The 14,174-nt window shown below is 49.2% G+C and overlaps 1 protein-coding gene across 7 annotated transcripts in view; it reads right to left on the bottom strand.

Annotated features, from left to right (window-relative positions):
* LOC119529209 (dihydropyrimidinase-related protein 1) overlaps positions 1-14,174 on the bottom strand; it is a 256,553-nt gene that overhangs the window by 83,047 nt on the left and 159,332 nt on the right. Inside the window, exon 12 of one of the 7 annotated variants that reach the window (XM_037829368.1) lies at positions 5,259-12,444. The exons of the other annotated variants lie outside the window; for them this stretch is intronic. Within the exon in view, the coding sequence (XP_037685296.1) occupies positions 12,217-12,444 (228 nt within the window). The 3' untranslated portion in view covers positions 5,259-12,216. Of the gene's footprint in view, positions 1-5,258; positions 12,445-14,174 lie in introns of those variants that run through there. 7 annotated transcript variants of the gene reach the window in all.

Here is a 14,174-nt window from a genome sequence, read left to right as displayed (position 1 = left end):
GGGCGGCCGAACCGCAGTGCCCTGGCCGCACCCCTTCCCCTTCCTCCCCGGGAGCACAAGGCGAGTGGAGAGGGAGGGGTGGGAACCGCGCAGGCGCGCGCACACACACGGACACACACACTTCTAGGCACACGGGTTCTTACTTGTACAGCAGACAAGCCACACAAACACCCGAGGGACGCACCAACATGCTAGTTCACACACCAGGCAATTACACACGACCCCGAGATATACACCGTGGACAATTTTTCACACAACAGACATGCATGCTTGTACACATTCCGAGCCAATTACACACACATACACATACACATACACACACACACCAGGAATTCTCAGTCACCCAAGCCTGCCTACAGCATCATACGGAGATTAACTGCACAGCCGGAGAGCCACGTATTGGAAGCACCGTTCATCCATTCAACAACTGAGCGCCCACTAGTGACTGGCCCTGTCGTGGACGCTGGGGACAGAGCCGTGAACGAAATAGACAAAGTCCCTACCCTCCGGGAGCGGACATTCTAATGAGGGGTTTCATGTGCCCGGCAATGCTAAGCGCCAGGAAGGATGGTGCAGCAGGGCAAGAGAGACGTGCTAGAACTACACTCGTACAGACACGCAAGAGAAATTCGCTCTTGCACGCGAACCAGCGAGTCACGCACGCACATGATGTCCACTCCAGCGACGCACACAGGAGATTTGCACACGCTCACAAAAAAAGGCAAACTCATAAGGCGACTCTACACACACGTGCGCTCATAAACCACGGGGAGACGCCCACACACAAATCCACACCAGAAATAAGGAAGCCAGAAGCTTAAATAGAAAAGCCCCAGAGAAAGACACATAAAGAGATAGATAACCACACACACACACACACACACACACACACACACACACACACAGCAGTTACACGGACAAATACTTCCCATTCCAGGGGCACCTCCCACAACCCCCTGCACAACCTGCCCTTGCAGCGCCCCGAGCTAGCAGTCTAGGGGTCAGGGGTCTTCTCTTACTAGGGCTGGAGTGGGGGCCTGGGGATCGCTCTGCTGGGGCTCCCCTCGACACTTCTCGGAGACCTAGACACCGACTCTCATTTCCCCGTGATTATTATCAGGCAGAAGATCCGCGGCGGTCCCAGCTGTCGCCCCCTCCCTGCGTGGCCAAGTCGGGAAGCCCAGGGTCGCGACCTTGCGGAGGCGTCAGTGGCGCGCGCCCCGGATTCGCGCAGAGCCCCCCGCCCGCTCCCCTCGGCGGGAGCTGTCCCTTCAGCAACCGGCCCAGCTCCGGGAGTCCCAGACAGCCGGATTCACATTCCTGTCCTGCGGCTGCCGAGATGCATGAACTGAGGACTCCGGGGACGTCGGATGTATGGCCTCATCTGACACCTCCCTGCATATGCCGTTTTTTAACGCTGAAACGAGCCAGTCTGTGCAGTAGGTAGACGCCAGTGCTTCCCGAGTGTGCAGATGTGGAAACGGGAGAAGAGAAGCAGCGAGCCACGGATCTCACAGCCTTTCCGCCGGGTGCATCTCGGGTCATTCGCCCAGTGGGTGTTCAGCAAGTCCTTTCTCTATGCCAGAGAAATTAGGGCTGGGGACCCAGAGACGAATTTGTATGAAGTCCCTGCCTTCAGAAGGAGTATATTCTAGTGGGGGAGAGAGTGCTGGATACAAATAAGAATAGCATATCAAGGTGCAGAGGGGCACAGAGAGCAGAGGCGAGGATGGGGGGTGCAAGGGTAGAGGGAAGTGGATTGAAGGGAACCGGGAGAGCATTCCAGCAGAAGGAGCCTGTGAAACAGCCTCCTAGAGGGGAACGGCAAGGGTTCAATACGGTGGATGAGGTGCAGGAGGGGAGATGAAGGAAGGGACAGAAAGGATGAAAGGTGGCAGAATGGGCACCGCACCCTTTGTACATCCTCACCTGGAGAGGGAATTGAGGGAATCTAGTTTGGTGACTCCAAAAAGTAGGGAATCGGTGCTGCTTCCGAAGACTCTGGAACTATTTTAACCCTATGCCCACCTCAACCACCAAGTGCAGCTTTAGAAGGTCGTGTTTTTGGATAAGTTGAAGCTTCCCACTCTGAAACAGAGCTTTGTTTCCTGGGAGGGCCAGTGAGTATCTGATCTGCAAACCATAAGAAGTGATCCCAACTTTTCTATATGCTCCCAACAGAGGCCAACTTGGGGGCTCCTGGGGGCTACCTGAAATAAAGTACAAAAACTTGTAGTTGCCACTTTTCATAGAAATAAGGAAATAGGCCAAATACCATGTGGTTATTACGAAGGTTCAGAAAATGGCAATTAGTTCACCATCCCCCCGGGCTCCCCATACACTTCAGTATATGTGTGCCCCTTGTATATGTACTGGGGATGTTATACAGATTCTGGTGTGGATCTCCACTTGAGGGACATAGCAGCCTCTCACCCCACATAACTTTAGAGGCAGGAGGGGAGGAGAAAGCAGAGAGCTCAGTACTAGTTCAGCAACAGGTAAGTTCTCAGCTCAGCATGGAAATAAAGAAGTGTGTTGTCCTTCATCCCTTCACTCAGTTAGTTACTGGGTTTGAATCCTGATGTGGTGACTTTGAGAAAGTTACTGAGAATGCTTCTTCAAGCTTAAATCCCCTCCGCTGTCCAATGACGATGATGATATACACCTCACAGGGTCAGTATTGGAGACAATTTTTTTTAGAAGGTCCCGGTTGTATGTAGTGAGTGCTCCCTAAATGTCAGTTTTCTCCCTCTCAAAGAGATTCCAGTGGGATCTGTGAGTGGGGTTTTCAAATTTCCAATGAAAATGTCACCTGCCCAGTGAAACACTATTCCCCACAAATTCCAGACAAGGAAATTTCCTATAGAGACCATATAGGAATGTCTTCATATGCTTCACAAATATTTTCAGTAACTAGACTCATAGAATGTCAGAGAATCCAAGACTGAGTTGGACAGAACTTTTGAGGTTAATCCGCCTACTTCATGCCGGAATCCCCACTCAATGCCTTGAAGAGCAGTCTCTCAGGTTTTGCTCAAGTATCTAGGGTGATAGAGATCTTACTACTTTACAAGAAAACCCTTTCCAGTGTGGGAAAGGGCTGGGTACTCAACCAGGAGGGGGGGCGGGGGGACTGACCCAAGGAAGGAGGGGGGCAGAACTGTCCTCCTGCAGAAGCAAGAAATTAGAAAGAGTTCTCCACATTCCAGGGATCCCTGTAATCACTTAAAGCAACTCACTTAATGTTCACAGCAACCTCGGACTGAAAATAGATACCATTTTCACCCCACTTTATTGATGAGGAAACTGAGGCTCTGAGAGATAAGTAACTTGCCCAGGGTTCCAGATGGTAAGTGGAGCTGCCAGGACTTAAACACAGTTTTCTGGTCCCAGAGTCTGCATTTAACCGCTGCCTTTTGCCTTCCCCAAGAAGCCTGGATGAGGAAGTACTATGGGAAGAGGTAAGAAAAAGGGAATGGACCTGGGGGGGTTCAGAAGAGCCTAGAACTTGAAGTCAGAATCCTGTCCTCTGTGTGCCTTTGGGCAATGAGTTATTCGACATTCATCCAGGATGCATTTTGGGACACCACACATGTGTCACAGACTTTACATGACTCCTTGTCACAGAGTTTACATGACTCCCCATCACTCCTGTCTTCCCCTTAGGAGGGGACCTGGCATTTATCAAGTGTTCCTTGCCGACACTGCTCATTTCCACATGACATTCCACTCCACCCAAATCTGCCTGTTTCTGCAGCCCCATGTGGCAGACATTATCACCCCCGTTTTCAGGCTGGAGGCCGAGGGCCACAGACATTAAACCCCTTGCTCAGAGGTCACAGCCAGAACATGACTAACCCTGGATCAATTCGGGTTTGTCGGAGTCCCTCCCACAGTATCCCGACAACTCAAGGCTAAGTAACCCAAGTGGAGCAGAGAAAGGGGGGCAGGAGATAAAGCCCAGGGTGTAAGTTGGGAAATGTACCTGCCAGCTGGCTGTGAGGCCGGGGAGAGCAGTACCTGGGAGAGATCAACAGAGGAAAGCCCGGGAGACCTGAGCAAGCTGCACTTTCCCCAGGAGATGGCTGCGACGTCCCCCGGCTGTCCTGTGCTCACAGTCCTTTAGGGATGGAGTTTTCTAAAGTGAATTCATCTGTGTCATTTGGTCAAAGACAGCCTTGAGCTCATCCAATCATACCATGAAGGCTTCCAGGGTGAAGACAGCAAAGAGGTGGGGGGTGGGGGGGAGGAGAGAGGGAGATGTCAGGTGGCAGCAGGGATAGGGCCAACTCAGCCACAATGTATCATCTCCATGGATGCCTTATTTTAGGCAAATAAATAAATGAATATAAGTTGTAAAAAGAATGTTTTCCAAAAGTGAGGGAAAGGGAATTGTAGTTTTTTTCCCAAGCATATAATCATCTTAGCAAATCTGTGAAGCAAGTAATGCATTATTGTACTCCTGTTAGATATAAGAAAAGAGGTTCAGAGAAGTGAAGTAAGCAGCCTAAAGTCGTATGGCCAGAAAGCGAGAGATGCTATTCAAATCCAGGTCCATGTGATTCCAAAATGTGTGCCCTTTCTGCTGACTTCAAGTCAGTTCAGAGGGGATCATGATAGGCAGGTAACCGTCCCCCGGGACTTTGCAGATGTGATTAAGTTAAGGATCAGGAGAGGGGGAGAGGATCCTGGATAACCCAGCTGGGCCCAATGTAATCACAAGAATCCTTATAAGCAAAAGAGGGAGGCGAGAGAATCAAAAGAGGTGTGGAGACAGAGATGACAGAAGCAGGGGTCAGAGTCACAGAGCGATTTGAAGATGCTATGCTGCTGGCTCTGAAGATGGAGGAAGGGGCTACTATCCGAGGAATGCGGGCGGCCTCCAGAAGCCGGAAGGAAGTGAGGACACGAATTCTCCCCTGGAGGCTTCAGAAAGCGGGCAGCCCTGCTGACTCCTTGATTTCAGCCCGGGGACTCGCATTTTCAGACTTCTGACTTCCCAAACTGGAAGATAATAAACACGTGTGGTTTTAAGCCACTAGGTTGGCAGTAATTTGTTTCATCAGCAACAGGAAACTAATACCAGGATATAAGGGCTTAAAGCAGAAATTATATCACTATTTGTGCAGAGTGGATTTGACTTCTGAGAATATTTATTCCCCACCAAATACCAAGAAAGTCTTGGCTTCATTGCCTTTTTGTCTTGTATCAAGGACACAACACTTAAAAAAAAAAATGAGCCACAAAAAAGCTCTACATTCAAAAGGGGAAAAAAACCTTTAATTGTGAAAAAAACATTTTAATGTACAAAATTACACAAATTATCCATCTAACTAACATAGAAAAATACATCTCGGTACCAAGAGAAAATGCCAGCCTATTTTACACAAATCTTGAAACCCAGAAGGGAGTGTCGAGTCAGACTCAGAATGAATCGGGAAGTCGGAAAGTCTGATGGGCATCTCCGAGGACCGGTCCCACTGTGCATTTCCCCGCAGACAGGGCTGGGGAGCAGCCACTGCTCCAGCACCCAAGGGAGGGGCTTGCCAAGGAGCATCCTAAAGGAAGGGGGTTTCCTCGCGTCGCTGGACCACTCCCATGTGAACCAGTGCTTCTGACTGGAAGGGGAGGGACAGCACTTGGACAGTTCTGACCCTTGGGTATATTAGTGGGGACAAACAGGAGTCCTTCGGGATCCACACAATTGCAAGGTGTAGGGTTTTGTGCATTTGGGACCCCGTGGGAAAGTACTTAATCACAAAACCAATGCCTGTGCATCACAACTTTCTCATGGTTTCTGACCACACTCGCACTGCCCAGGATTCAACCTGCAAGGAATGAGGAGACCAGGGAGGGTCTGCCAAAACGAGCCGGTGACATCCAAGTCCCTTGCTGGCCCTACCATCAAGGCTGGCTGTGAAAACTTGAACTGTGGAAGAGGTCATCTTAGCCTCCCAGCTCAGGTGGATGGTACTGCCCCACCACCCCACTGAGAGGCATCTGTGCAGAGCCCATTTCCAGAGGGGTGAGGGGGAGGGTCCCAACACCCATAAAGCTCTCATATGGGCTGGGTGCTTTAAAAACACACGCTAGCTCTTGAATGCTCACACCATCCCTGTGTGATAGGGCACCTGGTTCCACAGACGGCACTGAGCTGAGAGAGGTGGAGACACCCATCCAAGCGTGCACTGCTAGCACGTGGCAGAGCCGTAGTTCGAGCCCGGTGTGTCTGGCTCCCAAACTCATTCCCTTTTCTCTGTCAGAAGCAGACCTTGCCCTTGTCCCAGTGAAAAGTCCAAGGTTTTAATAGTTATAACATCACTGCCCAGAAGTTCATTTCACCCCCGCCACTTTCAATGTCACATTTACCAACTTTATATTATATTACCTTACGTAAAAAAAGAAAATATATTGGTATGGAGTTGATATCAAATGTTTAGCCACTTTTAACAGTCTCACAAATTTGTCCTTCTCTGCCCTCATTCAGCTCATTCTTTGGCACAGCCTGATGATGTTTTGCAAAGACAAAAAAAAATGGTGTTGGAGAAAACCTTCTTTTCTTGGTATCAATCCTTCTGTCAGTCTTCCCGTGATTCGATGTGTTTCATTTATGCCAAGGATGCAGAAGTCAGATTCAGATGGGAACTCTGCTTGCCAAAATCAGAGTAGGCTTTAGGGAAGATCAAATGGGATAAAGAAAACCCAATCCCTTCAATCTTAAGTCTACTGACTTCTATTGAAAGCAGTTTTAAGACCCAAGACATGAACTATCTTTTCCTAGAAATCCTCATAATACAGGAAAGAGGACTAAATAAATGAAAAACAAACAAACAAACAAACAAACAAAAAACAAAACAAGGTTTCCTTCTCCACCTCCTAAAGGCACCAGAGAATTTCCAAAGAATTTGTTTCAAAGCCAGGTTGGAACACAATTGTCTGTCAGAACAAAGTGCCTAACAGTGGCCTGTTTCTATGTGCCTATACAACTGATAAATTTATAGATTAGAGTGAACATAGAATACCTATTTCTGGAAGATTTTAGGATGCAAGCAATTCTACCCCAGATTTTCATTTAGTGTGTTTATTGCAGCACCCAGTTGAATTATCTGAACTTTAATGTAATTGTGCAGGGAGCAACCACCAAGAGCTTGGCAACAGACCCTGCCACAGTGGAGGAGAATGGTATACCATGTCATGCATTTCATTTTCATAAGCACCAGTAGCTGCTTAAATGGCCCTCCAAAGGTGAAGTTACGAAGCAGACTCATGGTCAAAATATTCCAAAGATGAGAAGTTTCCTTCTGTCAACTCTGAGTGCACCTTTCTTTCCCAGCGAGGAGTAAAAAATAAGTATGAGTCTATCACGGAAGGAATCGACAGCGGCATCCTGAAATTTAATTAGGACAGTGGATGGGAGACTTGAAAGGGACTATGGAGATGACTGTCTGCTGGCTCTCCCTCTGTCTGCTCATTAGGCTCACGGGGGAGATTTTCAAAAAGATCACTGTCTGCCCCCCAGCCCAAGACCACCCTATTTAAGTGGCGTGTGGAGGGGCCTGGGTATCGGCTATTTTAAAGGTCTGCAGGTGAGTCTAACAGGCAGCCAGGCTGAAGAATCTTCAGCACAGAGCGCAATCTTTGTATCTCACAAATGGCCTAGTGGGGGGAGCAGAGGAGATAAGAGTCACCCTCACCTCCCGACTCCCAGCCTGGAGCCCGTTTCACACACGTGTGGCCCTGTCTCAATAGAGAAAAAAAAAAGCTGAGCATTTAGAATATGTCAAAAGTGTCTAGCGCCCTTTTTTCAGAAGTCGACTGAGTTTTCAAGAAGCTTTGCATGTTCCAGACACCACGGCAGTTTCACCTTGGGATCAAACGGGATCTGAGAGTCACCTGACAGAAGGTCACCAGCCCAAAGGTGAAAGGCTCCCCTCAGGTTGACCAAGTTTGCACAATGAATTGTGGAGTAAACCAATAGAAAGGGCCTCATCTTTTTAAGAATTTGGGTTTCCTGTACTCTGCAATGATGGGTAACTAAACTCCATCTCAAAGCCATTCATAAACTTTCCATCAGCTTTGCCACTTGATTTTCATCATTGGGAAATTAGAGAGGAGGAGGCTGTGGAGGGGTGGATTTCAACTCCTGTTACCCAAATCTAGCCAAGAAATAGCTAAGTTTCAAAGAAATCTTGGGATTCGGGGTTTCCCCAGGAAGAAATATGGGCATGGATTCTACACAAAAAAAAGAATTCCTTGATCTAATATGTGTTGCTAAGTGACACCATATGGATTGCAACCCATTAAAAGTGAATTGCATCAGGCCCAGGTCTAGAATTCAGAATCAGGAAAGCTTGCTTCATTGAACAGTTGAGGAAATCTCCATAAAAGATGTCAGAAGCAGGTCCAGGTTCCATTTGCAATCAGGTGGCTGTGTGACCTCAGATGTGTCACTTAACCTCTCTGGGCCTAAGTTTCCACAGCAGTACATGGAAAAAGGCAACGTTTTATACTAGATTAAAGCTGAGACCCTCTCCAGCTCTAACAAGGGATCTTTCCAGGTCCAATATCTTCATTGTTGTATAGCTGGCCTGCTTGGGAAGGGCCATGTGTGGCCCCTCCAAGCCCACAGGTTGTGGGTGCAGCCTACCTTGGCCCACAGAGCAGACAGACCATGCTGCCTCTGCTGTCTCGGCTGCTGCCACACCTCCAGCGTACCTATTTTAGGAATACTGCCTAGCAGTTCACGGGGAAGTGTTGCCATGCCAACTCACTGGCTGTTGCTAATCATAATCTATGAATGCACAGTACAACCATCTGACAAGCAATTCTTTGCTTTCTTAGCATGGAGCCCATTTCTAAATCATCATAAGGCAAATCCTCTTGTTCATAATGGCACACACTAGGTGCATAATAATTATGCATTGAGTTATTAATATGAATAAAGCAGATTCACAACACTGTTAAGTTTGCAAAGTGCTTTTCCCCAATTTACCCATTAATGCTCACGGCATGAGTTGTGGCAGGGAGTTTACTACCCCCATCTGCCAGATGAGTGAACCAAGGAGGGAAAGCGGCTCTCTCATGGCCTCACAGCTCAGAAGTTGCAGAATCTACGCTCCAGCCCAGTTCTTCCAGCTTTAAACCCCAATCATTTTCTCCTATACCAGGTGGCCTCTGTCATCTCCCTAGCATATTACAATCAAACAAACACAATCTCTTACATTTATGAAGAACTCAAGAGTTTACAAAGTGTTTTTCCACCCATGGGCCCGTTTGATTTGAAGCACACAGGAAAAGGGGCTGAGGCTGAACATGTGCCCTGCCAGGCCAGGTCTCCCACACCTGGCTCTTTGAAGGGTCTCCCCATGCAGGGCAATGGACGGCTCACCCCAGGGGTCAGAGGGAACAGAAGAAGCATGAGTGGGCAGAAGGACCAAGCGGTGGGGTGCTGGTTGGAACCCCAGGACAAGCAGGCCATCTGGGGCTGGCATATAAGCAGGCAGGGCCCAGATGTGGCAGAAACCCACACCCAGCAACAGAAATGTGCCTTAAAGGGAAAGTCAGGGACACTTGCCAAGCCCAGCACATGAGGCCCTCCAAGAATGTGTATCAACTGACTAACCGATTGACTAATGTGAAATCCATACCAGGAGAGCAGGGATTGGATCTGTTTTGTTCCCTTTGTAATCCCAGTTGCCTGGCACTTAGTGATGTCCAATAAGTGCATTGGTTGAATGAATGAATGAAACCAAATTCCCAGAACTTGTATGAACTGGGCACTTGAAAACACATTTTCTCTCTTCCCTACATTTTTTTGTTTTGTGTGTGTGTGTGTTTATATTTGCGAAACATGCCATCCTCTTAATCTCAGAGGCAGATTTCCATTTGGGAAGGGAAGAAAAGGAACAAAACTTGGTTGAGCACCTACCTGTGCCCAGCCCCTTACATTTCTCATTTCCCTTCGCACTGGCGAGGACAGTGATATGCTCCCACTTAACAATAGAGGAATTAGCACATCAGAGATGTGGGCTCACCAGCCCAGGTCTCTCTCTCTCTCTCTCTCTCTCTCTCTCTCTCTCACACACACACACACACACACACACACTCCTGAAGGTCAAAGGCAATGGTGGATTTTGAGATCTGGCCCAGGGCTCTGGAGCCAGGTGCTTCCCACTTGGCTGGATTGTGCTCTGCTGCAAAGGAGACTGAAGCCCTTGAAAGTTGCTTTTGGAAAGTTACATATGCAAAGCGCCAAGCCCTCTGCTAGGTGCCCTCCATTCCCTGCCTCGGTTAATCCTAAGAATGGCTGTGAGGAAGGCACGAGCCCTTTCCCGATTCTGCAGATGAGGAAACGGACCCCCAAATTCTACGGTGCCTGACTCAGCTCACACCGTGACCACAGACACCTTCATATTCGAGCTTCGTCTTGTAGTTCACAAAAGGCATTCACGTGCAGGCTCTTCTTGAGGTTCCTGGAGAAGGTATCATCACTCCCATTTTCCTCAGAATAAGAGAACTTAGAGCCAGGAAGGGGAAGGGCCTTGCCCGGGTCCCTGGGGCAGGCAAGCGACCAAGCTGAAACTAGAACCCAGGGGTGGCCACGTCCTCTCGGGATGACTGTATTTTCACCCATAAAATTAGGGTGTTGGACCAGCCAGCTGCCACGCTCAAAGCCTGGGGCAGGCCAGCGGGTGACGGAGCACATAGAGGCCCAGGCACAAGGAAGGGGCTGGCCACGTTCCACTCCAGTTGTGGCCACAAAGACAGAGGCTTGGCATGGCCAGGGCCCTTGATTTTCCAAGAGAAGCCAGGAATCCAGATTTTCATGAGAAGTCTCCTCGTTTTTAAATGTCACTCACTAATCGGTATTAAAAAAAATACTCTGCAGACCAAACGAGACACATCTGTGGACTGGCTCTGGCTCAAGGGCTGCCCTGTGCCTACCACAGACTGGGGACTCTCTAAAGTTTGTTGGGGGTCTCTGAGTCTGCCCATCTCTCGCCCCTCATGGACCACATCCCCACAGATCTGCTGCGGTCCAAGACATCCACGCGGTGCATGGACAACAAGCTCAGGCTCTATCCACAGCCACCTTTGACCATCAACTTCTGACTCCCAGCAGCAGGGGCAGAAAAACTCAGCTCACTGCGGTTTCCCCTTGTGGCAACTTGATGTCACTCTGTCTTCCCAGGGGATATTTATGTTGGAAGACCTTAGGTTTCAAATGTCCCTGAGTAAGATGGCCTCAGAGTCCCACACTGTACAGGGAAGTGTTTTCAGAAAGAGTAACATGATTCTCAACCCCCATGGTTTGAGTATAGCCACTGGGCCACAGCTCTTTTTAACTGCTGGGCAAACTGAGCTGAAACAGGGCTGCAGTGCGGGGGCACACGTTGTGTAAAAAGCTCTCCATTTACCCTGGAAGCAGGGAGACTCAGTGCCTTCCCGCAGCGCCAGAGCCTGGCCCTCAGTAGGAACCCAGAAAACGTCTGCCATCTGGCAGGAGAATGGTCCTCTCCAATGGAAGGACTACAAACTCATCAGATATCAGAGCTGGGAGGGAGTCCGGAAGGCACAGAATTGCACCCATTTTACAGATGAGGAAGTAAGGCCCAGAGAGGCCAAGGCACAGCCTCAAAGCCACCAGCAAGCCAGAGTCCAGCTGCATCTGGGGTTCCCCGGTGGAGCCCTTTCCCCTCAGGCTTGACCATCTGGAGGTCCCAGTCTCATCTGAGAACCTGATGGAATCCGTGGCCCCTCCCCCTGGGAAAGTGCCCACATGTGTACAATTTTGCCCACAGGCAGCCCAAGCTCTGCAGGAGTTCAGTGATATTAAAACCCATTAACCTGTCCCACCTCCACATCACCCGTCTAGGAAAGAAACTGCAGGCCTGTAAATGTGATGAGGGCATAGGGCTCTGAACACTGCCAGTAAATTGAATGAGAGGAGATGGAATCACATTTTACAAATGCAACGATGATCTCTGACACGCGGAAGCATCTTACAGCATTCAGTGTGCATTCCCATCCATTAGCTCATTTCGTTGTCACAACAGAACTGTCACGTGGGCGTCAGGACCCTCGGATGGAGGAAGACATGGAGCCCAGGGGAGGTGAGTAATTCGTGCCAGATGACGCGGCTCAGCCAAGCCACCCGGGAACTTGGGGCTCCAGCCCCCTTCCCCCAGGTTCCTTCCGACACCCCATGCTCATAAATTAGGGGCACCTTATGGTCCACAGCCGTCTCTTTGGGCTCCCAGTTGGTATTACACAAAGCAGAAGCAAGCCACAGGAACGACTTGATGCAGGAAGTTGGCCGTTTGGCTTACAGCTCAGCTCTCCCAGGGGGGCTGTGCACACCGGGGCCCCTGCTCTGTCGGCTGGTTGGGGAGGATGTAAATATTCTCCAGCTTGATGTGTTTCCTCTCTGTGCTGTCTTCTTTCCTACAACAACAAAAGCAGAGGGATGAGTTCCAACCACACGGCTTCCATACCAAACAAAACAAAACCCAGCAGACTCTCTTCATCCATACACCATCAAGCTGCTGGGAGACTTACTTTAATCTCTCTATGTGGTGCACTTATATCATGGGATAGCTGTTAAATAATCCATCAGTTGCTGTCTCGCAAAAAGAAGCTTAGTTTGGGATTAGTAGGCACCCCTCCCCCTTTATATTGGGTGTCTGTGAACCCTTGAAATAATATGGAACATTTATGTGAATAAGCAATTGCATATGTTTGTGCAGAGATGCTCATATTTGTAAGACTCTCAAAGGGGCTTGTGGCCATAAGAAGTGTCAGAACAACTGATCCAGAGGAAAAGAGAGGTGGGGTTCCCAGTGCTATCAGTCATCCATTCAACAACAAGTGACTGGGCACCAACTGTAAGTCAGGCTCGGCACTTGGCACTGCACTTACAGTCCTTGCCCTCAGGAGGCTATAGTCTGGTGGAGGAGACAGAGAGGAATCTAGAAATCACCAGATCAGTGTTGCACTGCACCTGTAAGGAGTGCGGTGAAGAATGAGTGCACAGGGTGGTGCCTGCAGAGGATCTGGGGAAGCCTCCTGAGGAGGGGACAGTCGAGGTAGAAGATGGCAGGAGTGAGTTGGAGGGCGGAGGGCTCTCAGGCAGAGGACACAGCCTGGCAAAGGCCCTGTGGGGAGAAGCAGGAACATGAAACCCCAGAGTGAAGCAGAGAAGTGAGTGCAGCACGGTGAAAGATGAGGCTGGGATGGACGGAAGTCAGAGCCTCCAGCACAGAGAGGACATGGTAAGTTCTCAATTAATGATTTTGGAAGGATGAAAGGAAGGAAATGAAGGAGGAAGGAAGAAGGACTTCCTGGAGATGGTGACTTTGAGCAGAGTCTCAGAGATGAATAGCTTTCTGGACAGAGGACATAGCTTGGGCAGAAGCTCAGAGGTGGGGGAGGACATGCTCTGGGAGGGGCTCAGCCAGGCATGAGTGGCAGAGAGTGAGTCTGGAGAGATCAGTTTTCTAAGAAGCTCTTTCATGGATTGTTCTAGTTTGCTAATGCTGCAGAATGCAAAACACCAGAGATGGATAGGCTTTTATAAAAAGGGGGTTTATTTGGCTATACAGTTACAGTCTTAAGGCCATAAAGTGTCCAAGGTAACACATCAGTAATCGGGTACCTTCACTGGAGGATGGCAAATGGCGTCCGGAAAACCTCTGTTAGCTGGGAAGGCACGTGGCTGGCGTCTGCTCCAAAGTTCTGGTTTCAAAATGGCTTTCTCCCAGGACATTCCTCTCTAGCAAGCTTGCTCTTCTTCAAAACGTCACTCACAGCTGCACTCCGTTCAGTCTCTTTGAGTCAGCATGTTTTATATGGCTCCACTGATCAAGGCCCACCCCGAATGGGCAGGACAACACCTCCATGGAAATATCCCATCAGTTATCATCTACAGTTGGGTGGGGCGTATCTCCGAATCCAAACGTTCCAACTTAATCCCCACTATTATGTCTGCCCCACAAGATTGCATCAAAGAATATGGCTTTTTCTGGGGGACATAATACATTCAAACCGGCACATGGATGATGCCAGAAAGTGTATTGGGCAGAGGAGTGTTGACAGAGGAGGACCCCAGGAAAATTAAAACCTTGTCAGAGAGCCCCATCCTTGGGCAGTTCCACTGTGGACCCACGTAACTATTT

Source organism: Choloepus didactylus, chromosome 3 (genome assembly GCF_015220235.1).
Source record: "Choloepus didactylus isolate mChoDid1 chromosome 3, mChoDid1.pri, whole genome shotgun sequence".
In the NCBI taxonomy this organism is placed as follows: Eukaryota; Metazoa; Chordata; class Mammalia; order Pilosa; family Megalonychidae; genus Choloepus; species Choloepus didactylus.
The sequence above is the reverse complement of the archived record's forward strand: the minus strand, read 5'-3'. Positions and strand labels throughout refer to the sequence as shown.